Below are 27,041 nucleotides of genomic sequence, written 5' to 3'. Positions count from 1 at the left end.
CACTGTTTCAAAAAAAAAACTGTCTGAATTCCAAATAGAATAATACTTCTTTACATTCCAATCTGTATATTTCTATACATATATTTAATATAGAAAAATATGAACAATCAATATTTTAAAAGTAGCTTAATCTTTATAATTTTCATAGTCAGTAAACTACTGTTTATTCAATACCCAAACAGCCACAGAACTAAAAAACTGAATAGTTTTCAGGTCCTTATTTTGTAATAAAGTAAACACAATGATAACAAGAACTTTCCCAATCATCATTGTCAGTATATATTCAAACACTATCTGAAGCCTTTTAATAGAAGAAATGATAATTAATAGTTATGATTAGTGCTCTTGATCAAAGGTTTAAAATCCTAGAGTACTTTACTGGTTCATTTTTTTTCATTCATTTATTCATTCATTTACACAGCAAATGTAAATTAACTGCCAGTCACAATAGATAAAAAGATTCTGGCTTTGAGAAGCCATACCAGCAAGGGAAATAGATATATGTAACCAAGACCAATAAAACATTCCAATAAATGATTAAAGAGTTATTCAAAGGAAGGTTAAACAATGGTTTCAGATCAGAGATTATTTTTATCATGTTCTAGTTCTTTGAATTTTACTTAAATAAAATATTAACTGCTCCGTGTCTCAGCCATTCTGCATAAATAAAAATTGATGTAAATTTCTCCATGAAATGTAAAACAACAAGGATTTGTCACAAAACAAAAATATATTGTAAGCAAAAGAAATTTTTTTTAATTGAAAGAGCTTAATAAAATTGTGTATAGTGGTTTTTCTTTGAAAAGTTCAATTTATCATGGAATTATTTTAGCTCATTAAAAATATTAAATTATTACATCAATCAATATTTCAGGTCATGATGCCTGGATTTAAGAAATTATTTAAGACAATGTCAAATATGATTCAAGAGAAAATGTGATTTGAGTCTGGAGACAATTGTGCATGTAAGTATTGGAAAATTACATTTTCTCATGACAAGATGTAATAAAAACTAAAATATCAACTCATTAATTACTGAATTATAAAATCTTTGATTGATTGTTTTCCTTCTGTTACAATTTTTTATATCTAAAATTACTACAATGCTTCCTGATTTTTTGGTTGTATTTTTTTTAAGATCAACTAAAAATAAAAATCCATTATAATTGATAGAAGAGAAAACATTATTCAGAAGATTGCTACAATTAAAAAGAAAGGCTGCTTGTAGGTGAGTCAGGAGAGCCAGCAATGGCACAGATTCTATGTACTAGTTAATGGTGTGCTCTTATTGCATGTGGTAATAAAAATAATAAAACACGTGGAAAAATTTTTTATAATTCTTATTCTAACATTTGACCTACAACAAAAATCATGACAAATTTCCTAACAAGATTAAGTCTAAGTTCAGAGTTCTCTGGCAAATATCTATAGGTTGGAAATTTTTATCTTCATTGAAAAATATTTTTTACACATTCAGTTAAGTAAATGTATTTTATGACTACACCATAGTAATCTAGATCTCATAAAAATACAATCAGAGTAGATTGCTCATGAACCTTATAAGGAGTAAGCATCATACACTTTACCCCAGCAATGTTTGTCTCCTAGAATTAAGAAGTTAAGGGGTGGTGTTTTAGAGTCTATTTTTCATTAGCTCAGAATTGTATATACCATTAGAATATTAACAGAAATACTTAATTTGGTATTGTCCATCTCCTCTAACTTTATTTTAATAATGTAGATGACTTGGAAAATCCTTTATTTCTTGGCCAAAGAAAATTAAATCCTACAATGATGAATAGTTTCTACTAAATTATATGGCCATTTTTATGACCATATGGATGTTGATTCTCAAGAAATTGGCCCAAGAACAATTTTCCCTTTTAAATTAAAAAAGTCAAACAATTGAAAATAAGATGAATACTTATAGGAAATAAAGAATATATTTATAAAGCATAAAAATATTTACAGGAAATAAAGATAAGCTTTATAGTAAAGTATGCTATCAAAATTTGTACTTTCATGTTCTTGTGAAACTGTTTTAATAATCTTAATCATTTTATCACAATTTTGGTAAGGCAAATAAAGCAAGATGTTGTCTAATTACTTATATATGTAAGAATTTTTCCTGTTCGCAAACTAATTAAATAAAATTAAAATGGGTTTAATTAAGCTCTTTAGTATGTTAAGCTATGATGCTCTCAATATTTGTAATACATAATCCTTCAAGAAAAATTGTTGTGTGGTTTTAAAATAAATTTTCTGTTGAGAATCATATGTATTAATTTCATAAATACTGATGAATTATATTTCCTTCATTTTTCTACTGCAGTTTGATTTATATTATATTGCACATTTTGACTTTAATGATGGAGAAAAAGTGTATCCTGTATTTTCTGTTTCTCTTGCCTTTTTGTACGGTAAGCATAAATTCCTATCCATGATTATTTCTGTTTTAACTTCCAATATACATGTAATTGATAAAGGTTAATAACAACAAAGTGACATTCAGTTATTTGATGCATAAATTAAGTACATTTTTATATCCAATCAATGCAGCAGTAATTTATTTCTTTTCAGTGTATACATTTAGGCTTTTAATCCTGTGGCAGGCTCTCCAGGATGGTAGAGTAGTAGTGGGGAAAGTGAAAGTGGAGAAGATGAAAAGATACAGATGTGAAAGACACCAGATGGAAGTAGTTACCAGAGTTTGAGGGGGGAAAAAATGGAATGGCTTTATAGTACAGTTGTAGAGAGTAAATCAAATATTTTCATAGTAGATCAAATATTTTAATACTTGACTCCTCATTAGATACATTAAAAAAGTAGAGATTCCAACCTGCTGATTTTTCTCCCATTCTGCCAACTGACTGACTTATATTGATTGAAAAGCAATTCATAATTATGTAGTGTTTTAAATTAATTTTCTCATTAATTCATTCAAATAAATATTAAGTGTCCTTTTTCTGACAGACACTGATGCTAAACTAAGTTTGTGTCAGTTGTGTAGGTGAGTGTGTGCATTCGTGCAGCTTCTGCGTGTATATGTCAGGGATGTAGGGCTGGAGGTGGAAGGTAGACTAAAATGGCTAAAAAGTAGTTGCTATGTGGGAGGGGTCATATGCCTTATACTTTGAATTTTATTTTTATTTACATAAATATTTTGCTCATATTTGTTTCTGTCCCACATTAAAACAATGACCACACTTCATCTCATTATATGTATGAAAAATTGAGAGACATAATCTCATCTAATTCCATGTCAGCAAATAATTTTCCTGTGGTATTTCCAAGAACCCCACAAAGATCCAAAAGGAACTCAAGAAAAATATAGAAACCCTAAATGGGAAACAAGCAAGACTATATTCCTGTCAACATTTGTATTCGAAAACATTCTCAAGTCTAGAAGCAGTCCGAATTCTGTACTTCTTAGATGTTATCTTAGGTAAATAAACTACAATCCAAGAAACAGGACTCCTGTTTCTTCAACTCACACCCTCCACTCAATGTGCCAATGAGCTGCAGAGGCCAACATTGCTTCCCTGTAACAAATTATTAATCTGATTATTGTAATTTAAGGAATTGTGACCATTTCTCTTGACTTCATTCAGGAAGTGTGCAAAACTGAGTTTTTATTTCAAATAAGAATAAAAATGATATGATTTTATGCAATTCTATAAACATCCTGAGAACAGGAGGAAAAAAAATGTTAATTTTCTTGATGTTGTTAATTTCCATTTATTACTTGTGCAGCACAACCACTGCATGAATCTTAATTAGGAAATTAAAACCAATCAAAGAATGAAAGACCATTAATGTTTAATGGTGGTCAGGTGATCCTGAAACTGGTGCCACATGCTGAGAACCTTAGTGTTTAGACCTTACTAAATTCAACTTCCTGCTAGAGAACCAGAAAACTGAGAATAAGGAAACACGAGTAGAAATATAATTGCTTATGAAATATAGTTAATAGAAATAATGCAAAAGTGAAGAAGAAATAAGACTGAAGAGAGTTTTATACAAGCTTCATTTACAAAAAAAAAGTAGAAATCGAAGTGGAACTGAAGCTTAAAATAGTGCTACTAAATTGGAAGAACATAAATATATACTTTGTTCTAAACTTTTATTGATCTGCATACAATAACTACTCTCTATTTACCAACAGCAGAAATGAACTTGTCAATATTTTAATTACCAAAATAAAATGATAAAAATGGCAACACTTTTGAGCATTGACTGTGTGCTACATATTTTTCCTTTCTGTTATCTTAATACCGTTTCATCCCACTTTACAATAAGACTACAGAGGCTTAGGGAGGTTAAATATGTCGCCTACATTCACAGAGCAGGTGAAAAAACATGGCTCTGTATTCTAGAGCACACGTCCTGAAGCCAGCTCCCACAGGCTTCTAAGCTGAACGCCCACTGCGCTTCCCAGCGCTGCCACTGGCAACTTCTTGTGGTTGCTGGGAATTGGACATGGTAAGGATACTTATACCATGGAAACTGACAAACACTACAAATCAGGGACTTTTCCCTCCAGAGCCAGTTGACCATGCACTTATTCTTTTCCACTGCGACAGATTGCCTACAGCGGACACTCTCACAATTCTGAAGTTTTATTATTTTTTAATCCCTTAGATTCTTGTCATAGCAGAATCGAAAGAAGAGGAGAGCTCTGATCACTTAATTCAGTTGGGTGTTACTAGAAATAAAGTCATGACAGCTCAATATGAATGTTACCAAAAAATTATGCAAGACCCTATTCAACAAACAGAAGGTAAACATGACTATTTAGTTTTTAAATGTACTTGATATATTTTTAAAAGAAAATTAGCCCATTCCATCATTTTGGGTTCCCTAGGTCCATTACTACAAATGGAAACTAGTCGCTGATTTCTCTGGCGTATGTGCAGTTTTAATTATTTATTTATGAAGAACATTTTATGACATAGTTTGTCTTGCTCCTTTAAAAAAAATCCTAACAAAAAATATGTGCAACAGGGATATTTTTTTTTTGAGAGGGCATCTCTCATATTTATTGACCAAATGGTTGTTAACAACAATAAAATACTGTATAGGGTACTCAATGCACAATCATTAAGCAACCCCAAGCCTAATTCTCAACAGTTTCCAATCTTCCGAAGCATAACGAACAAGTTCTTACATGGTGAACAAGTTCTTACACAGTGAGTAAGTTCTTACATGGTGAACAGTGCAAGGGCAGTCATCACAGAAACTTTCGGTTTTGATCATGCATCATGAACTATAAACAATCAGGTCAAATATTATTCGTTTGATTTTTATACTTGATTTATATGTGAATCCCACATTTCTCCCTTACTATTATTATTGTTTTTTTTTTTTTTAATAAAATGCTGAAGTGGTAGGTAGATGCAAGATAAAGGTAGAAAACATAGTTTAGTGCTGTAAGAGGGCAAATGTAGATGATCAGGTGTGTACCTATAGACTAAGCATTAATCCAAGCTAGACAAGGGCAACAAAACATCCACGGATGCAGAAAATTTCTCTCAAAACAGGGGGGGTGAGGTTCTAAGCCTCACCTCTGTTGATCCCCTATTTCTCACCTGATGGCCCCCCTGCAACTGTGCCTGTCTTAGGTTGTTCCTCCCTTGAGGAATCTTACCCGTCTCTGGCTAACCAGTCATCTTCTGGGGCCATACAGGGAAATGTAAAGCTGGTAAGTGAGAGAGGAGCAATATTGTTTGAAAAGGTTAGCTTTTTACTTCTTTGCAGATTTATGCCCTGTGGCTTCTATGCCCAGCATTTGTCTTGAGGTATCTTTACCACTTGGAAGAATTACGATACTCGGTAATTTCGATATGTGGCACGAATTCTACTTAAGGGTTGTAATTAGGAAGGAAGAAGAAAAGCTATAGAAGTAGCAGATGGAAGAAGACATGGGAAGATTGATTATTTCTTTGACATATCTTCTTGTAGAGTAACATGAGCATGTATAGGTTTTAAACTACTAATTAAATTGCGTACACACATTAACATAATAGGAATACAGCTACATAACCAAAGCAGACCTACAATTACCAGCCATATCCAGTGAAACCAGGAAAACCAGTTAGGCACCCTAGGCATTTGTGAAAACTTATCAATGATATGATGGATATTGTCTAACTGAATTTGAATAGTTTGAGAAAAATCAGACAAATTGAAACAACACATTCCTGGGAACTGCAACAGAGATAATTTTAACAACACTTTTAATGGTATAAAAATAAAAATATCAAGTATGTGTCTTAAATCAGTGATAGTTGATCTTTATTTTATGTAATTTGTATTTCTTTTCCTCACAATCTGCTTGCTAAGAGGCTTGCATAATAAAATGACAATTTTTTGGCATAACACATACTTTGAATATTATATTTGTAGCAAAATTAATGCAGTCTTAGTGGTTTTATTTCCACTAAGTTATTACTTAGATATTCTTGTAGCATTTACTGAGGGCCTAACTAAGTGCTGAGTATTTGCCTTGATTCTAAAGATATAAAGATGAGCAGCATGAGAAGAGTTGCCAGGTTTAGAAAAAACAAAAATTAAAAACAGGTCCTGCACTTTATCTGGCAACCCTAAAGATAGGATTGTCTTCAAAATATAAAATGCAAAACTCAGAGTGAAACAAAGCAAGTAAAGACTTTAGATTTTCTAAATTTTGAAACTATCAGTGCAAACAGATCTTAACATTTTGGAAAAAGACATTTGATAGTATAATATACAATGTTTCTTATAAAAAGTGTCCCGTCCAGCGGGACCTAGTTATTTGTGGGGACGAGGGGGATCCGACCTGAAAGAAAATGGGGGCGAGAGAAGAGCGAAGGCAAGACAGTATTCTGATCAAGCCCTCAAATTTTATTGTAAGACGGGGGTACATATATACTAATGTTCAGGGGCAGAGTGGGCCATAGGATACTTGTAAGCAGGGGATTGGCTGCACAGCAGGGATGGCGCAGCGAGTTATTCTGATTGGCATATGATAATGGGGAAGGAGGGGGAGAAGAGTATCTCTTGGCGCGCGCGGGCTTTCTTGTTGGCGCGCGCGGGCTCGCAGCTAATCTCCAGGAAGTGAAGCAGGAACCTCATGAACTGTGGCCATCTTGTTGTCTTTGTGTGGCTCCCAACATCTCCTCCCTTTCTATTTATTTCAGAAAGGTGGGCCTTAATCGAGTGAGGGAATAGAGGCCTGGCTCCTCCAGCAGGGTAACATTTCGCAAATGCTCTCGGTATCTTTTAGGGAGGAGAGGCAGAGCTGAAAGCCAAATTGATCTTAATGTATCAAGGCTTTATGTACATATGGATACCAACCTCTATGCAAGCCAGGCATATTCTCAGGGAGGACCAGAGAGGTTCTAGGAAGAACCCTCCCTTGCGGTACTTTGTCTCGCACTCATCTCGATGCCCATACCCTCATAGTTAGGGGTCTGTCTGGTTCTGGCCGACCAGCATATGGGCCACATTAATTACGATGCCAGAATTGATGGTACCATGGTTGAGGCGTCTGTAAGGTTGAGAACTGGAGGCCGGGAGCACTGGTTGGTTCGGTGTCAGACTCTTCATCACAGGCTGTAAGTCTGTGATAATGAACAGCAACCGCTGGCTTGACGAGCTGGTCAACCTGCTCTCGAATAAAGGCTGTTAGTTTTCTTAAGGCCCAAGGGCCAAGAGACACTAAAAGGAGGAGTCCTGCCAAGGGTCCAAGGATGGTGGGGATCAGAGTTGTGAGCCATGGGGACTTAGTGAACCAGGACTCAAAGGGACCTTGGCTAGCTTCTCGCTCTCTCTCTGGTCTAGCTTTTCTCTAAGCTTTGACATTGAATCTCTTATTATTCCGGAGTGGTCTGCATAAAAACAGCATTCTTCTCTTAAAGCTGCACACAGTCCTCCATCTTTTAGGAGCAGTAGATCTAGCCCCCGTCTATTCTGCAAGACGACTTCAGAAAGGGAAGTCAGAGATTCTTCAAGTTTGGTAATAGATTGTTCTATGGTTTTTAGATCGTCGTCAATGGCGGTTCTCAGCCCTTCATAGTTTTGGTTCCCCTGGATGATGGCAGCTGTCCCTGTTCCTACTCCTGCTGCAATTCCTACTCCCACTAATGTGGCTAGGGTCAACGAGACTAATTCTCTCTTGTACCTATTTTTAGGGTCGAACTCAGTGACAAATGAGGGATCATCATGATATATAAGTCTCGGCACTAGTTGAACCATAACACAGAAATCATGGGAGAAATTGAAAACAGAGGTGGAAACACACGGTGTTAGTCCAGTGTTACAAGCCCACCATCCTTGACGGGGAGGGACTAGATATCTAGATTCACTCGAGGTAACTATGGGTATGGTGTTATTACACAGACTCTTATGGGTTGAGGGAATTGTTCCTAAACATGTAGCTTTTCCAGTTACCTCAGTCAGGGTTAACTTCTGCATGCCCCAGCTACAGGCTTCGTGGCTGGTCGTATTGTTAAAATTGCCTAACAATCCTAGTCCTTCATAGTAAGGAGGTGAAGAGGAAAAGCATAACCAACAGGATTTGGTAGTATTTGGGTTGGTGGTATTTAGAACTCGGAAAGCTCCTTCAAGGAGGTTGAGAAGGCGCTGTCCGGTGCTAGGAAGGAAGGCGGTTTGGTTAAGAGTGGAGACGAGGGAAGGGGTGGCAGCGTCTGCAGGTGGGGCTAGGGTCGGCGCAGGTGGGGCTGGGAGACGCGGCTGGTCTCGCAAGACAGCGTTGGGTCCTACTGGGGCAGCTGGAAGGGTCTCGACTTTGAGCTTGATAGTAAATATGAGGCCTTTATCATATCCATATTGATAGTATCTGAGCCCCCACTGTCGTCCGGTGACCCAAGCCCCCCAATCATATTGGCGCCCTTTATCACTGAATGTGATATTTAAGGGGTTACATAGCCCTGTCTGCTCACAGTTGGGGGATGTGTGGTTCCGGACTACGGTAAGGAGGTCCCAACTGGACACGGGGTTCCAATAAACATTACCCGTAGTTTCACAGCCCCAAGAGCTACAGTAAAAGGATTCTAAGCCCCCACACTGCCGGGCTTGTTGACGGGTTCGTCCGTCACGGGGGCAGACATAGAAGGTAGTGGTTTTTATTCTATTGCGTGCTCGAGGATAACTACACCCGCTGTCACCATAGGAAACTTGGCTCTGGGCTGCAGAATAATCGTGGTCGGGTGGTCGAATTATGTGGGCCTGTCTCCAAGGTATATTAGGTATGTCCCAGGTCTCTAATCCAGCAACTAGGGCGCAAACATCAGGGTGCAGGGACGGCCACCAGGTCTTGGGGGGGGCAGTCTTAGAAACAGACCACACTGCCTCTCCTGTCTGAGAAAAAACTTGCCATGTCAGCACTTTGGGTTCATGGGGGTTAGGGTTCTGGAAGGTGGGACGTAACTGGGTCAGGAGAATGAGAATTGTTAGTGACATGATCAATACTATACAAGCGAACCTTTAAGAGGATTATTAGTCTGAGTTAATCGCCAGTCTGCGTCTGACGGGGGGTTTTTCCTCTAGATGTGGAGCGTATCTCTAGGAAGAGATGTCGTTTTCTTCTATATCTGTGGGAGTGGTCAGGAGGATAGTGAAAGGTCTCTTCTACTGTGGCTCAAGGTTTCTTGCCTGGTGCTTCTTCACAGAGACTAGGTCTCTTGCTTGGAACTGGTGAGACACTGAGAGGTCTTTTGGCCTTGCTTCCTGAAATTAAACAGAAAGGGAAGGCTTCTCAGGGGTTAATATGCCCTGGACTGGAATTATTATTGTTTTTGCCTCTATTTGTGTCTAGGAGTTTAATGAGCCTATCTGGGAGCCATCGGGCATTTTGTGCCTTAGCATCATATATACAAGCATGTCCTTTCCCCCATATGAGCACAGGGTCAGGCCCGTGCCATGTGTTGGTCATCGGATCTCTCCACATAGCCTGTGCATAATTATCTGCCGTGGAGGGATGCCAAAGGCGATCAGCAGCGGTTTTACCCGCGGAGTCATAAGTAAGGAAATTAAGAACAAACAGTGCATGATTTAGGAGTGTCTTTGCATTACCTGTTTTCGGATAGAGTACTTCTCCCCCCGACTGAAGTTTGAATAACATGTTTTTAAGGGTTAAGTGGGCTCTTTCAACAATGCCTTGGCCTTGGGGATTATAGGGAATTCCTGTTATGTGCTTAATACCTAACTGCGCACAGAACTGTTTAAAGCTAGAGCTGGCGTATCCAGGCCCATTGTCAGTTTTTAAGATTTTAGGTGGTGGTAGATATGCCAGGCATGAGAGAACATGGGTAATAACATTTTTAGTTGCCTCTCCCGTTTGCAAGGATGCACATAGGAAACCACTACATGTGTCAATAGACACATGGATATATTTTAATTTACCAAAGGGAGGGTAATGAGTGACATCCATTTGCCATATCTCTCCTGGAACCAACCCCCGGGGGTTGATTCCGTTATGAGGCTCTGGGAGGAGAGTTAGACATCCTTGACATTGCCGAACTATTTGGCGGGCCTGTTCTCGGGTGATTGAAAATTTGAGTCTAAGAGTATGAGCATTGAGATGATGTAGTTCATGAGCCCGTTGGGCTGCAGCCAAGGGTGAGTCTGACGTGACAGAGGCTACTAATTGAGTCGCCAGATCAACTCTGTCATTGCCTTTGGCAAGCGGCCCTGGAAGGCCAGTGTGAGCGCGTATGTGCCCGATGAAAAAAGGGGCATCGCGGTTTAGAATTAATTTTTGCAATTTTGCGAATAGGGGGGAAGCATTTGTAGAGGGACGTATGTAAGGCACTGTCTCTAATAGGGGAACAGAGGTTGCTACATAGGCACTGTCAGTGTAAAGGTTAAAGGGGGCATCTATTAAAAGCTCAAAAACTTTGATTATTGCAGTTAGTTCAACAAGTTGTGCAGAAGAGAGGTCTGTCTGTATTCGAGTAACTTGCCCATTAATACTGAAAGCGGCTATACCGGAGGAGGACCCATCAGAGAACACCATTACGGCCCCAGCAATTGGCGTGGTTTTAGTCCTCTTGGGAAAGACAACCGGGGTCTTTTGAAGGAACTGGACTAATCTGTCTGCAGGGTAATGATTGTCTATTGTCCCTTGGAAGGAGGTGCAGCTAATTGCCCAATCATCATCATGTTGAATAAGCCATTGTAATTGAGATGTATTGTATGGGAGGGTTATAACTTCAGGGTCTCTCCCAAACAACTTGAGAGCTGCCTCTCGGCCTAAACGTAAGAGGGCAGCAACTAATTGAGGATAGGTAGCTAAGACTCTAGGGGGGGAGGCTGGCAAATGAACCCAAAATAGTGGATGGTTTTGCCAAAGGACTCCTGTAGGGGAGAAGGGGGTAGGGAAAATGAGCAGCCACAAACTTAGATGTGGAGAGAAGTAGCTAATGGTCTGTTCAGAAATAGCCCGCTCTACAATGGTTAATGCCCTTTGTGCTTCTGATGAAAGCGAGCGGGGGGAGGAAGGATCAGGGTCTCCACGTAGGACATCAAACAAGGGCTTTAACTCTCCGGTGGTCAGCTTTAGATAAGGCCTGAGCCAGTTGATGTCTCCTAGCAGACGCTGAAAATCATTAAGAGTGTTTAAGGAGCTTCTCTTTAACTGAATTTTTTGAGTGAGGATTTTATTAGAAAATAATTCAAAGCCTAAAAAAAGTTGGGGGGGGTGGACCTGGACTTTTTCTGGGGAAATTTGTAGTCCTCGATCTCGGAGGGCAGTGACTAGCTGTTGACTGGCCGCATAGAGCTGTTGCTGGTCAGGACCGGCAAGAAGAATATCATCCATATAATGGATAATATACAAAGTGGGGAAGAGCAACCTAAAGGGGTCTATAGTCTGGGCTACAAACTTTTGGCACAGAGTGGGACTGTTGGCCATTCCTTGTGGGAGAACTCTCCACTGAAACCGGGGAGAAGGCCCTACACAATTGGTAATGGGTATACTAAAGGCAAAACGTTTGCAATCATCAGGATGCAAAGGTATGGAGAAAAAGCAATCTTTTAGATCAATTACTAATTTGACATACCCTTTAGGGATGGCTATTGGAGAGGGAATTCCCGGTTGTAATGCGCCCATAGAGACCATAGTCTTATTAACCGCCCTGAGGTCTTGTAGGAGCCTCCACTTGCCTGATTTCTTTTGGATTACAAAGATTGGGGTGTTCCAAGGGGATGTAGAAGGTTCAATATGTCCAGCAGCCAGCTGTTCCTGCACTAACTCTATGGCTGCATTTAATTTTGTAGTGGTAAGGGGCCATTGATCGATCCAGACAGGAACATCACTTTTCCAAGTAATCTTGTCTGCCTGGAGTGCAGGAGGAGCAACGGCCCTTACGAAAAATGTTTTTCAAACCCTAAACCTGAGCGGTCTATCTTAGGCGTGGCCAGTATCGGGTTGGGATCTCCCTGTTTTAGTTTGCCCAACCCCTGACCAGGGAGGTAACCCTGTGAAAGCATCTGCTGTGTTACAACTTCATTAGGGCTACACATGATGACCTTCATTTGAGAGAGGATATCTCTTCCCCAAAGATTTACCGGCAACCCAGGAACTACGAAGGGTTGAATGAATCCGGTATTTCCTTCTTCATCTTCCCAGTTTAATAACTGTGAGCTCTGTAAGGTGTTTCTTGACTGCCCAATTCCTTGTAGATGGGTCAAGGAAGCGTGTAAGGGCCAGCTGGAGGGCCATGAAGCCTGAGATATGACCGTAGAGTCGGCCCCCGAATCTAAAATTCCTTCAAATACTTTTCCTTGGATCTTAAGTTTAAGAGTGGGGCGTTCTTTAGTAATAGCTTGGATCCAATATAAGTCTGAAGAACCTGGGGTAGAGGAGCCTCGCTGCTTATGAATAGCAGGGTGAGATGTACTTAAAGGGAGGGGGAGCGCCTGCGCAAGGCGCTGACCTTTCATAATGCTGACAGGGCACTGGGGGGCACTAGCAAGAATTTTTATTTCTCCAGTATAGTCATTGTCAACTAAGGAAGGGTGGACAATAAGGCCGTTTATTGTGGTGGAAGCTCGCCCTAAAATTAGAAAATAAGTATCTTTGGGAGGTGGGCCATAAATTCCTGTGGAAATAATTGTAATTCCCTCTTCAGGCGTTAATATTGTTGAGGAGGAGGCACAGAGGTCAAGTCCTGCACTCCCGGGTGTGGCCCGATAGAGGGCGGGAGTGCTACAGCTAGGCTGTTCCCCGAGGCCGGCTGAAATGGAATTGGCTGGGGGGCCCGGGGCTGGCCCCTCAGCCCGTTTCCCTGAAAAGGGGGGGTGAAAGGATTTGTGGTACTGTAAAAAGGATTTGTTGGATTGTTACGGCACTCTTTGGCCCAGTGCCGCCCCTTATGGCAGCGAGGGCAAATACCGGGGACTGACCCAACTCTAGGAGGAGGAGCTGTGGTAGGGCATTGGCGAGCGAAATGGCCTGGCTGTCCACATTTAAAGCAGTTACGCATAGGCGGTGCGCCCCTGGGGAAGGAAGGAGGATAAGAAACCGGGGGAGTTTGAACAGCGGCACCTACAGCTAAAAGGGCTTGGACTTTAGATGTAAAAGGATCGACATCTCTACACATTCTCAGCATTTCATCAAGAGTTTTGTCTCGAGTCTTACCGCGGAGGACGGCTCGACATGCCGAATTGGCGTTTTCATAGGCTAGCTGTTTTACAATCTTATCATTGGCAGCCGCGGAACCAAGGGTCCTTTCGGCAGCCTCTAACAGTCTGCTAACAAATTCGCTATAGTCTTCTTGCGAGCTTTGAGTGATCTTAGTTAGAGGAGTGTTAGCAGTCCTGGAAGCAGGAAGTGATATCCAAGCGCCCAAAGCGGCATCTTTCACTTGAGATAAAAGACCAAGGGGAAGGCGCTGCTGCCTGGTTTCAGAGATATATCTGCCCTGTCCCGTAAGCTTATCAAAAGTCTAGGACGCTGTTGGGGAATGAGGGTCTTTTACATTGGCAGCAGCGATGGTCTGACAGCGGTCAGCAAAATCTGCCTTCCAAGTTAAAAACTGACCACGGGTAAGCACAGCCTGGACTATACGCAGCCATTCACCTGGGAGTAAATGTCCTCTTCGAGACAGCGAATCAAGAACAGAAAGGGTAAAAGGGGCATTGGGGCCATAAGCTTTAACGGCCGCGTTCAGCTCTTTTAAGCTTTTGAAATGGATTTTGTGAAATTCTCTAGGGCCATCAGCAGGCTCGGCCGGCTCTGGCTCAGCCTGCTCCTCTCCCTCACTTTCTATTTCCTGAGCAGCAGGGGCGTCTTCGCCGTCGCTTTCAAGATCGCCCTCCTCCGGGCTATGTGTTGTGGAGGTGGGGCCAGAGCGGGCGGAGGCCCGGGTAAGAACAGGAAAGAGCAGTTTTTTAGGTTGTTTTTTAGGTTTTGTGGCTGTAAGCGGTTTCTTAGAGAGGCCCCTTTGCGAATATAATGCGGGACGAACTGGTTGGGAGACAACTAATTTTTGGAGATGGCAAGTTATTCTTTGTTCTACTATCTGTGCTATTAGGTCTTCAGTGCTGGTAGGGGGGCTAACAGGACCGGGAGCCGGAGGGGGTAGCGGAGGGGCCGACGGGGGCAAAAAGGCCGGGGCGCAAACATTGGGAGGCTGAATAGAGGGAGTGTAAGAGGCTCTTTTCAAAACTGGGGGTGTGTAAGAAGGGGGGTTAAGCGACGGGGCGGCAAGAGGCCAATCTGGGTTGTGATACTTGGCCGCTTCGTCTTCTAGTTCAGCCGCGTCTTTCGGATCTAAAGGCTCGCCATTTTGGCTCTTAGTCACGACTGGAAAAACCTTTTGTGTATCGACAAAGTCCGAATCTCGAGGGAGAGGCGGATAAATGCAACATTTGGGAGGGGTATCATGGAGGGCACCGAGCAAAGATGGTGTCGGGCTAGGGGAGGGGGATTTAGCTGATTTTGGGGCAGGGGGATCACTCGAAAGAGACGATTTTGAGGCCGCCCGAGATAGGGGGCGGAGGCAATATTCTGCCACTGACAAGAGTTGACGTTTATCAGGGTCAGTATTTTCAACAATATCTCTGATAAGACCCCAATAGGAAAATACTGAAACAGGAACAGAGTCAGGGCCGTTTTTGATAAGATAATCATTTAAATCTCTACCTACTTTCTGCCATTTTTTAGGATGAATTTCGGGGCCATTAATGATAAACCACGGACAGACTTCATCAACAAAAATAAAAAACTTTACCAAGTCTTTCTTTTTAACTCGAACTCCTCTCTCCCTAAGTGAACTTTTTAGGTCTCTTATGAAGACCGCTTCTTTACTTAATTTAGTTCCCATTTTCTTGTAAGGCGGCCGGTACTCACCAGGGACGACGACCTCCGTGAGCGGCGAAAGGCGTCTCCTATTGTTTCATCAAGAAGGGGTCTGGCCAGACGATATCTTACTCGGGGGTCCGCCTGCGAAGGATCCGCGCCTCGAGCCCCACGTTGGGCGCCACTTGTCCCGTCCAGCGGGACCTAGTTATTTGTGGGGACGAGGGGGATCCGACCTGAAAGAAAATGGGGGCGAGAGAAGAGCGAAGGCAAGACAGTATTCTGATCAAGCCCTCAAATTTTATTGTAAGACGGGGGTACATATATACTAATGTTCAGGGGCAGAGTGGGCCATAGGATACTTGTAAGCAGGGGATTGGCTGCACAGCAGGGATGGCGCAGCGAGTTATTCTGATTGGCATATGATAATGGGGAAGGAGGGGGAGAAGAGTATCTCTTGGCGCGCGCGGGCTTTCTTGTTGGCGCGCGCGGGCTCGCAGCTAATCTCCAGGAAGTGAAGCAGGAACCTCATGAACTGTGGCCATCTTGTTGTCTTTGTGTGGCTCCCAACAAAAAAGAAATGTTAAAAGTAGATTATTAGTAGTATTTGTAATGTCAAATCAACTTGCTTGTGAGAAAAAAGAAGAAAGTGATTTTTTTCCATATTGGTCAACTTTTAGAATCTTAATTTAACTGAATGATATAATTTGTTCATTTTTGAAGAAGTATTTAGATATACCTGTTCAAATATTTTTTTATTATATTTTGCCAGTTGAAAAATATCTTTAAAATATGCTAGACAATGAAAACTTATCTGTTATTAGGTCATTAGGGGTTGAATTATCAAGTAATTAAAAATTTGTGTACAAATTTTGTGTTAATAATTTGGCTCTCACTTTATTCCATTAAAATATAAGTGTGGTTAGTTTAAAATTATTGAATTAACCCCTTCCAAATCATGTTGATATATGTAAAAGTAATCTTCAAATCTAATTGCTGAACAATAGGAATATCTTAATGTGAGTTTCATAATACAGTAAATTGTGATAAAGTAAGTTTAGGATCACTGCATAATAAATCTTCATCTTGGGGCTTCATAATGCACTTTGTAATTTTAAATAATCTAGAAGGTCTTGCAATGAAGACCTGTCTTTAACTTCAAGTGCCCAGAGTGTATTTAAGCACAGAAACTCTTTTAATGGAATATCTATTCATGTCTCACTCAAATGCAATACAACGCAGTTTGAAAGATTCTGGACCTTGTAGTCATGCTGCCAGTGTTGCTGTTTATCAAGTGGAATCTTTTGGAGCAGTGATAAGGACTTTTTGGGATGCTTTCTAAAATGATATCAGGAAATTTTTGATAGGCCACAAAATGCATTAATAATATATGGATAAACTTTTAAATAAGTGTTAGGAAATTACTGGAAAGAAAAGTGAGATTACCTGAAGTTTTTAAAAAATTATAATTATTTTTGATTTTCAGACCAATACAAATTTTTCTATTTCTGTGAAGGCTAGATTGATTCTGAGATTGCTGTATTTCTCTGTTAAAATTAATAAACGTTTCATGCAGCATTCAGGTTCCTATCCATGTTTATCTAACAAGGTGGAAAATTATTTAATTACAGAGTGTGATAATATTGGAACATTGGTTATTTTATTTTTCTATGCCTTTTATAAAAACTTTGTATATTTTCATGTAAAATGTTGGTAAGAGAAAAATGTAGCCCATTTGAAAAAAAGAGAATTTGGTGGAGGGACTTAAATGAGTGCGTCAGAGTTTATATGATGAAGTAGGAAATATTGGAATAGTCATTTGTCCATTTCAGAAAATACTAATATCTTGTCTGAAGAGCAAGAGTTATATTTCTAAATATAACATGCTTCCCATTTCCTATATTTTTTTTAATTTCAAGCTTAGGGACACTAATTGACCACTACTCTACAGTTAAAGACAACCAGGAAAAACCACATTACTATTGAACAAAGAACTACCTTTAATAATTAGAATTAAAGCTAAACATTTTATATATATTTTAAGATATTTCTAAATTTAATTTAGCCATTTGTGAAAATCCAAGTAATTACTATAGATTATGATGTCTTCATTTCCAGTAGACAGACTTTATTCCCTGTCAATGTTAGCTCACTATTAATACTTTGTGTCTTCATTTATAACTAGAGGGATTGTTAATCCTAATTTTTGTTCTTAAGGCATTTACTGCAACAGAACCTGGGATGGATGGCTGTGCTGGAATGACGTTGCTGCAGGAACCGAATCAATGCAACACTGCCCCGATTACTTTCAGGATTTTGATCCTTCCGGTAAAAGCAAAATTTATATACAAATCTTCTTAACATCTATTTAATAAACCCTAGCTTAATTAATTAATATTTTCTTTTTTCTTTTTATATTTAAAGAAAAAGTTACAAAGATCTGTGACCAAGATGGAAACTGGTTTAGACATCCAGCAAGCAATAGAACATGGACAAATTATACCCAGTGTAATGTTAACACACACGAGAAAGTTAAGGTACATAATACTTATAAACTGAAATTGAATTTACACCTTCTATTTAAAAAGTTAGTTTCCAGTACAGTATTGGAGAATATTTAGCTAGTGTTCCATTCCATTGTAAAGCCTTTTCATAGTATACTTGAGAAACAAAATGAAGAAAAATGTCTTTATAGAAATTATTATTTATTCTGTCATTATAGTGAGAAAGCAATCCTGCTAGGTCACAGTGTAATTTACAAGTCAGTGTCTCTGTATTAGCTTCGAATTTTCCAAAGAAAACACTTTAATAGTATAAGAAAGGGGAAAATTTTCATTTGTGGTGGAATTTCCTGAATTATTTTCAGGAATTGTGCACACATAGAAGGCTTTCATTCTGACTGGTAGTTAGGTCACTCTCTTTCACATTCCCACTTTTAACAACACACATTAAAATCAAGGTTAGTCACAGTTTGCAACAACAATAAAACTTTGATACAAAGTACATGCATATATTTTCACATATGTGTCTATAGAGAGGCAGTTTGTTTTAAAACTGAGTCCTGATACTTGACGTCCTGTTTCCTGGTCACCCTTACCAGCTATGTGACCTTAGGCAAGCTGTAACCTCTCTCTGCCTCAGTCCCCCTTGTATATAAAATAACAATAAATGTACCCTCAGGGTTTTCATAAGGATTAACTGAATATGAGGAATATACTAAAGACTAAGAAGCATATATTAAGCCCTTGGTAACTGTCAGGTATCCTTATAATTTTAAATCATGTATTCTTTTTTAATTCAAAGAAGAATTTGAAGAAAATTATAAAAACACACAATAAAATGGTTAAAAGTAAATAGAATACAAACAAATAAAAATCAAAGAGAAAAAGTCAAAACCAGAAGAAAGAAAGTATTTGTACAGATCAGAGGCTCCTATAAATTACTGTATTGAGATTTGTCTTGGAGCATTAAATTTGTCAAAGTAAAAAGAAAAACCCTGTTGGAAAAGAAAGCCTAATCTAGCATTTAAGACTAAACAAACAAACAAAGAAAAGTCATCAAATAGTATTTGATTTAAGGTGCACAAAGTGAGTGAAAATTGTCACTATCCCCCAAAATATAAAATATTAGTTTCATATATTTTATAACCCAGATCAATAAAATTATTCATTTATTGAATATATGACTTCTACTTATTTAAATAAAAAGGGCATACAACTTATAAATTTGATGTCCTTAATAAATTTGCATAGATATTCTTCATTCCAGATATAGTACAGTATTTATTGGTATGTAAGCTAAATGGTAAAGCTATCAATCACACTATTTTTAACAATATAATACATTCTATTGAATTTGAGCTTATGCACATGTAGGATTATAGTATTGATATGAGCCCTCTTTTTTTTATTCATATAAATTATAGACTGCACTGAATTTGTTTTACTTGACTATAATTGGACACGGATTATCTATTGTATCACTGCTTCTCTCGCTTGGCATATTCTTTTATTTCAAGTAAGTACATGTAAAATATTTTTCTAATTTACCAGTTGTCTTTGGTGAATGCAGTGTTATGTGCATGTTTATGTCACATGCTGATAATTTATATGAAATATATGATTTATAATGTTTAAAATAATTAAAGGTTTAAAATAATTTGAAATATGTTGACCTTATCCTGACTTTATAAAGAGGAACTTGATGAAATATCTTCACAAAATTAGTCAATGTAAAGATGAAATCATGTGGGAAGAAGGGAGCCAAAATCAGTATGTAAACCTGTCTGTAGTTGCTTTGGACACTTAAATATTACAGGCCTTTTTAGTTGACTTTTTAACTTGTTGGTCAGTTTAGTATCAGTATACATGGAAGAGTAGGTACAGTATAAGAACCAGTATTTTGTACAAATGATAGCAACAGTATTTAATAATATCATTAAACTTTTACTTTACAAAAACTGCATATCTACCCTACATACAAACAAGTACACACAGATAATTAGTTTCAAAGTAGCTAATATTAGTTAGGGTTCTTTTTTTAACATGAAGACTCCAGCAACTACAACTCCATATAAAGTAAATCAGCCTCTACTGTAAAGGTATAAAATAGTTACTTTATCATAAGATAAACTCATCAAAGAATTATTTAAGACAGTCTTAAAGACTTTCTTGGGAAAAAAAGGTATGTTTTAAATATTTCTAACCCTTAATTAAAAAAAAAATGCAGCCCTTAGTTAAAAACAAACTATAATCTTGAGAAATGAGATTTGCAATTAAATTTGTAACATTAAAAAAATAAAAAAACAATTTAAGCATGTTACTAATTTTCACTAAAGAAATATATACACCTGTAATTCTAATATCCTATTGGGATAGCAATTATACTGCATGCCAAAATCAGTAGTCAAATAGAGAACAACAGTCCAAATCTTATGGCCCCAAACAAGTTTGAATTTGGCAAGGATATAAATATAGTCCTGCACTAATTGCATAAAGTCAAATGCAAAATTAACAAAGCTTCTTCATGAAAAAGCTTATGATTTCACAGAAATAATGTTTGCTGTGACCTGATGAGGCAATAGTGGGATTATCAAATGTAAACAATGCTACAAACCACACTATACCAATAAATGTAAAGTACCCAAATCCAGACCCTTCATTAACTCTGTTCACTATGGAACGACTTCATGAGAGAAAAAGGGGATATCGTAAGAATTGGTTTATCAGGATGGTGAAGAAATTTAAGAAAATAATGCCTATGAATAAGGGAGTCAAGGTACCAAGAATGTTAAGCCAGAAAAAGACAAAATATAGGGTTACAACAGACGACTTCAAGAATCCAAATGACTGTAATTGGGATTAGAGTTTGTATAATAATTTAGTAAGAAAGAATATTTGGCTTAATTAAAAAAAGTCAAAATTCCAACAGCTAAACAAAATAGAATGTACCACCATTGACCAAATGAGTTTCCTGTCATTCAAGATTTTCAGACAGAAATTAGATATTAGTCTATTAGGAATTTTGAAATGGGTGAATTCCTACCATTTTTTAAAAAGTATTTTGCAAGCTAAAAACAATCTACACAGAAAAACTATATTTATTATTGATTAGCAATTGAAAGAAAATTTGGTTCAATATTTTTATATCTATATTTACAAATGTATGTTGCAATTAAAAAGCAAATACTATTAAACAAATACAAGTAATTTTAATTTCTAATTGAAGGCTTGAAATTTAGAACTTCAGAATTTATTTTATCTAAGGAAAAACACTTTTTAAAAATGAAATTGAGTATATACATCCTAAGTACTTTAGCTTTAAAGATTCAATCTGTAGACTCATTTCTCATTCTAAAAGAGAGGCTAGAAGTTTCATGTTGCCCCAAATGTTGTCCTCATATTTCACATATAAATACACTTTTTTTCCCAGAAAAAGAGCAAGTTTGTTTTCTTTTTAAATCAAGATCACTGTACACAATAAATACATGTATCATGCTAAAATTCTCATGATAGATCATTTTAAATATGATGTATAGCATGCTATATAGGAAAATCCTTGTCAAAGAAAATGAGGGTTTTGCTAATATATGGATTTGGTTCTTGGGCTCTACATTAAAGAAAAATTTAAGTTTTCAACTAATTACATTGCTTATACTTAAAATTTATACTGAAAGTCCAATTAACTGTTCATTCTCTATAGTGAACTGAAAAAATACCTTTAGCAGTTAGTTAACATGACATGTATGTACTTAATTTCAGGTATATTTTAGTCAACAGTATCAGAGAGTAATTAAAAACATGGGATATATTCAAATCTTACCGTCATCACTTACTAATAATATGGACTTGGCCTGATTCTGCTTTTCAATAAAGCTCAGTCTCTTTATAATGAGTCAAAATGTTTAAAATACCGGGTAAAGACACGTAGTACCTGGCATGTAGAAATCTCTCAATAAATGTAAGAGGTTTTGATTTTTGTCATTAGACTGTCATTAGTCAATCACATAGGCATATAGACAACACATAACAGTCATCTAACATTTCCCTTACATAATAGTAATACAAATTTGAAAAACAAGTTATTGTGGAGCTTCAAAGATCTATAGGAAGATAGAGGAAGGAAAGAGTCACTTTGACTCCCAGAATTAGAAGATATCTGAAGTGATATCACTGAAATAAGTGTTAAATGATGGGTGAAATTTCAAGATACAAATAGTAAACTGAAAGAAATGAAGAGATTATCTAACCCAACACCTAATTTTACTCATGTTCTAAGTAGTTAACTGCATTACCCGTACTTCCTCCTGACCTATGTTCTTTCTGTCTGGCTTAGAAATTTTATTTATTTTAGTTGTTTTATAAAAATAGAGAATTTGAACAGAAAAAAACAAAGCTACAAATTAATTTTTCTTTCTTATTATACATTATCAGGCTTTAAACATGCCAAACCCTTTTCAAGTAAGACCCAGGTATATCATTCTAAATACTTTGTTATATGCCTAGATGTTCTTCATTACAGGAGAATGATTATGAGTATGTTCTAAACAGGTACATCAGGCCTCAGTCCCACCTTTGTCATTTACTTGCTGTGTAGCATGGAGCAGGATCTTTGTTTCTCTAATCCTCAATTACACATCTTTTAAGATACAGATTCAATTAGTATCCATATCATAGATTTGGTATAAGGGATAATATATACGCAGTGTTAAGCAGAGTGTCTAGTTCAGAAAACAGTGTCTACTATTGACATAGTTATCAGTCTTTTTTAGTAGTCCATCAAGAGTTTTATATAAATATTTAGCGCTGATAGGCATATTATACCAGTATACTCTTTAAAAACAAAGTTAAAGAGCACGATTTCTAGTTTCATATGTACCATATTTAAAAAGAAATTGTTATAATGTTCATGTAGGAAAATAATAATGAATGAAAAATTTTATAGACCAAATTTGTAATATAATTATATCAGGAAAACTTGTGGTTAAGTAAACAAGTCAAAAATAATAAATCTTCTTTTATGTCCACAAGATACATAGCTTACTAAATACTTGAATCCATATTAAAGAATTTGTAGTCTGATTTTAAGACTCTTCTAACATACACTCCCCAGAACCACCCACTAAAAAAGGAATTAATGGAAAGAACATCATGAAGTTAGCTCCATGAGAGTAAGAATCAGCTCTGCTTTGTTTCTTTACACATTCTGGGGCTTAGCGCAGGACCTTGCACATAGTAGGCACTTAATACCTTTTTGAGGAATGAAGACCCAAAGTAACTAGGAAGCTTATATCTAGGACCGACTTTCCCATGACTTCTTAGTGACCTTAGACAAGTCCCTTGAGTTTGTCTGGCCTTTGTTGTCTCCATCAACAAAGAAAGGCATTAGACTAAGGCTCCTTAAAATTCTAATCAGTAGAAGCATCTGTGTAAAACAAGATAGGATACTCTGCAGCTCAAAGGAACACCAAGTCCACCTCAGAAAATAATGAATTGAATGGCTAATAAAGCATATTCATATAGTCAGGAGTAATAGAAATTTTAGCTTTCTTGCAACTAACTTGGAAATAATTCCTAGAGGAACTAATATTTTACATAAAATCATGGTGTAAAAAAAACTCTATCAATATCTCCTTTCTGCTCCTTAACCAATTCCCCAAACTGCAGTCATTCTTTTTTTTCTTATTAAGGTATCATTGATATACAATCTTATGAAGGTTTCACATGAGCAACATTGTGGTTTCAACATTCACCCATATTATCAAGTCCCCCCACACACCCCATTGCAATCATTATTCATCAGCATAGTAAGATCCTATAGAGTCATTACTTCTCTTTTCCGTGCTACACTGTCTTCCCTGTGACCTACCTGTATTATATGTGCTAATTATAATGCCCCTTAATCCTCTTCTCCCTCCCTCCTCACCCACCCTCCCCAGTCCCTTCCCTTTGGTAACCACTGGTCCCTTCTTGGAGTCTGTGAGTCTGCAAACTGCAGTCATTCTTGTGCAGTCTTTTATAGAGATAACTTTTTCAATCATGAGGGTCACTGATCCATCCTAATCAAAACCAAGAACCATACAAAAAGTTGATTTAGAGTACTGTTTGTTATTTTTTATTTAGAGAGAGAAAAGTCTACTACTCATCCACGCTTTAAATTAGAAACAGAGAACATAAAACACTATTCACCAAATATACTTCAGTTTTATATTAGAGCCAATTAAAGGGAAGAGTCAGAGTTGGAGATAAAAAGAAAGGGAAGAGGAAGAGACAGAACTTTGGGACTTGCCAAGCTCTAAGAGGCAATGCTCTTACTCATAATGATCCTTGGAAAAATTAATCAGACCCCTTTAGATAAAAATATAAATAAATTTTACTGGAATTAGTTATAAACTATATTTTAATTACTGTTTAACATCTGAGAGCATAGCAAATCCTGCTTTTAGTTTCAGCCCAAAGGGCTCCATCTTGCACATCAAAGAACACATATAACATCTGACTCACATGGGAAAAAAATTCTTTATAAATATCTTAATTTTGCTGACATTTCAGACACTGATTCCAAATAATTTTAAAGCTAAATTTGCAATTATATGGACAATTATACAATCTCTAAGTAGCTGAGATAAGTTTCTAAATAAAATTTGGCAAAAAAAATCTATCTAGTTGGTAGATCAAAACCTTCTCAACTTAATAAAATAATCCTACATGCTTATTTCTCCTTTTGAGGACAAGTGACCCAAATTCTTACCTTTTTTCTTAGAACTTATCTAAATATATTCAGTCATTATTGTGAATTTTATCTCACTTCTAGTTTCTTCATATAACTAATGAACTAGAACAAGTGTAATTTTCTTCTTTAAGCTATAATGTTTCTCCTGAAATTGCTCATGGTTCAATCTTTAATCAATTTTAAGTAAAGTTACTTAAAGAGAATTTACATTGAAACATTGAAAACAAAGAGTTTTATTGTACAAATCACCTGATATACCTGTTTTTGCAAATTAGAACTTTCATTTAAAATGCTTAAAACCTGGCAAACCTGCAGTCAGAGGTCTGACAATGGCTGGGATCAGAATAGTCATCTAGTGGTCCCCTGAATAACATCTCTCTCATGCCTACCCAGGATCATCCTTGCTTTCTCAATTCTTGCGGTACATTTCATTGTTAGTTTGTTATGTTACATGTGGTTCTGAGATATATCCTATTCTGCTGTATGCATCCCAAGCTTCCTTCAGCTTAACACTGGATATTGTTTAATTAACTGTAGTTTTTCAATGTTTTATTATATCAGACTTACTGAGGCTATTTCCAAATCAAAAAATTTTAATCAATGTGCTGAAAAATCCATCCCCCCAAACCGAACATGGTGAGAGCTGAAAACATTTCTATTCAGTAATGACAGTCTTGGTTGGAAAGCTTTTTAAATATGTCCACTGTAATTATATAATAATAGCATTGCATTTCCACATTAGAGTATCATATTTCAATAAGGACAGAGTGGTACAAGAAGTAATGGATTTACTCTAACAAAAACCAGCTCCACTATAATGTAATTGCTATTAATGTTTTATGGAGAAGAATGCCAGGTATGGAAATATAAAGTAAATAACAGAATAAAATAATTTGGATTTATCATAAACAGTAAATTTATTATTTAAAGCTATACTGAATGGTAAAGACCACATATTTCTGTGGATATTTTTTATATATATTTAATGTCTATAAGTGTATTTCAAATATTCTGCTTGAGCAAGTTGAAATATAAGTCCTATTTAAACATAACTAAATTTGCATGGGAATAGAGTGACAAATCATTTGAAGAAAGCTAATCATCTATTGCTTGATATAAAAATTATACAGTCATTTGAATGGATTAAAACTCTGTAATTTGAAATAGAGAGCATAAATAATATACCATTGTGCTCCCTAAAGTCATAATACATTCTGCAATCTGGTTTTCTACTCTTGCAGACTTGGTTTACTTTTCTAGATCACACTCATAGATATTACTATATATGAGAAGATATTACTATATATATATATATATATATATATATATATATATATATATACACTATATATACAAGTAAGCCCTCCAAGTGTAGCATCTTTTTAAGAGTTAGGAAAAAAAACCAAGGATGACTGGATGTTATTCTGCTAAGGTTTTGCTGATGGAACATTAAGATATAATACAAAAGAGTATGAGCTTCAGAATCAAAGAGTCAGTAAATTATGCTCTTTTAATTTAATTTTCTTCATTTTAGACTGGGAAAAAACAACATGGCTTTTTACCTTATATTCTATTCATATTATGTGTCCTTTCTGCCCCTGAAAAACATTAAGCTTTAACTTTTTTTTAAACTTTGACTCAAGGTGACTTCTCTGTTTAGAATGCTTTTCTCCCTTATATTCTCCTGTTTCAGTTCCATCCTGCATATTCCTCTCACTCTGGACACAGTCTTTATCTTTGTCTTAATCCTATTTTAATTTCTAAAAGAAAAAAATAACACTCTTTGGAATTACATTATGTAATTATGTGTCTATTAATACTCCACTGCCATATGAGCAACATGAGATCAGAGTCTTGATCTGTATTATTCACAATGGTTTTCCCAGTATCAGAAACAGTGTAAAATATATTACTTATGCATCAATAAAGTTTTAAGTGACTAACATTTAAAAAGACAATCACCTTAGTTTCTTAAAAACTTCAATATTTAAATTCAACAGATCAATTAATAAGATTGTGACCTCGACCAGTTTACCTCAATTTTATTAAAGGATAATGATACTTCAAGGGGTTGTTAAATGAGATAAGAATGTAAAGTATTTATCTCTGTACCTGGGGTATAAATGGTGGTTGCTATTATTATGAATTTCATCTCCAAAAGGGGATTTTCTAGACTGTAAGAATCAGGCAGTCAAAAGTTGACTGTTTCTTCTCTTGGTTTCCTGCCCTTTAGAAGACCAGGAAGAGCACTCAAAGTGGAACAGTTCACATATGAGAAAAAACCAATTGGTCACACAAAATGAGCATGTCTGTGCCTTATGACGTTAGTACTTTACAGGACTGGCTGGAAGATTATATGTGATAACTCATGTCTAGTGCTTACCGTAATATTTAACACAGCAGCCCGTACTGATAGGCAGGGGCAGGGGCAGGAGAAGAGGGAGCATGATGGAGCAAGAGCAACCTTTCCTCCTCCAGAGGGACTGTCATTGGGCATCTTTGTTGA

The 27,041-nt window shown here is 37.0% G+C and overlaps 1 protein-coding gene across 7 annotated transcripts in view; it reads left to right on the top strand.

The window, feature by feature from the left end:
- The window catches only part of CALCRL (calcitonin receptor like receptor), a 107,825-nt gene that overhangs the window by 56,962 nt on the left and 23,822 nt on the right, over window positions 1-27,041 (top strand). For 4 of the 7 annotated variants that reach the window (XM_036924882.2, XM_057503802.1, XM_036924880.2 and 1 more), the window contains 7 exons: window positions 875-965; window positions 1,139-1,228; window positions 2,333-2,420; window positions 4,642-4,780; window positions 17,522-17,632; window positions 17,729-17,841; window positions 19,230-19,321. In XM_036924882.2, the coding sequence (XP_036780777.1) occupies window positions 2,367-2,420; window positions 4,642-4,780; window positions 17,522-17,632; window positions 17,729-17,841; window positions 19,230-19,321 (509 nt within the window). In that variant the 5' untranslated portion in view covers window positions 875-965; window positions 1,139-1,228; window positions 2,333-2,366. The remainder of the gene's footprint in view (window positions 1-874; window positions 966-1,138; window positions 1,229-2,332; window positions 2,421-4,641; window positions 4,781-17,521; window positions 17,633-17,728; window positions 17,842-19,229; window positions 19,322-27,041) is intronic. The other 3 variants (XM_057503805.1, XM_057503803.1, XM_057503804.1) reach the window with 1 other exon arrangement.

The sequence above is a fragment of the Manis pentadactyla genome, chromosome 6, assembly GCF_030020395.1.
Source record: "Manis pentadactyla isolate mManPen7 chromosome 6, mManPen7.hap1, whole genome shotgun sequence".
NCBI classification, from domain to species: Eukaryota; Metazoa; Chordata; class Mammalia; order Pholidota; family Manidae; genus Manis; species Manis pentadactyla.
Note: the sequence above shows the minus strand (reverse complement) of the source record. Positions and strands in the feature narration are given on the sequence as shown.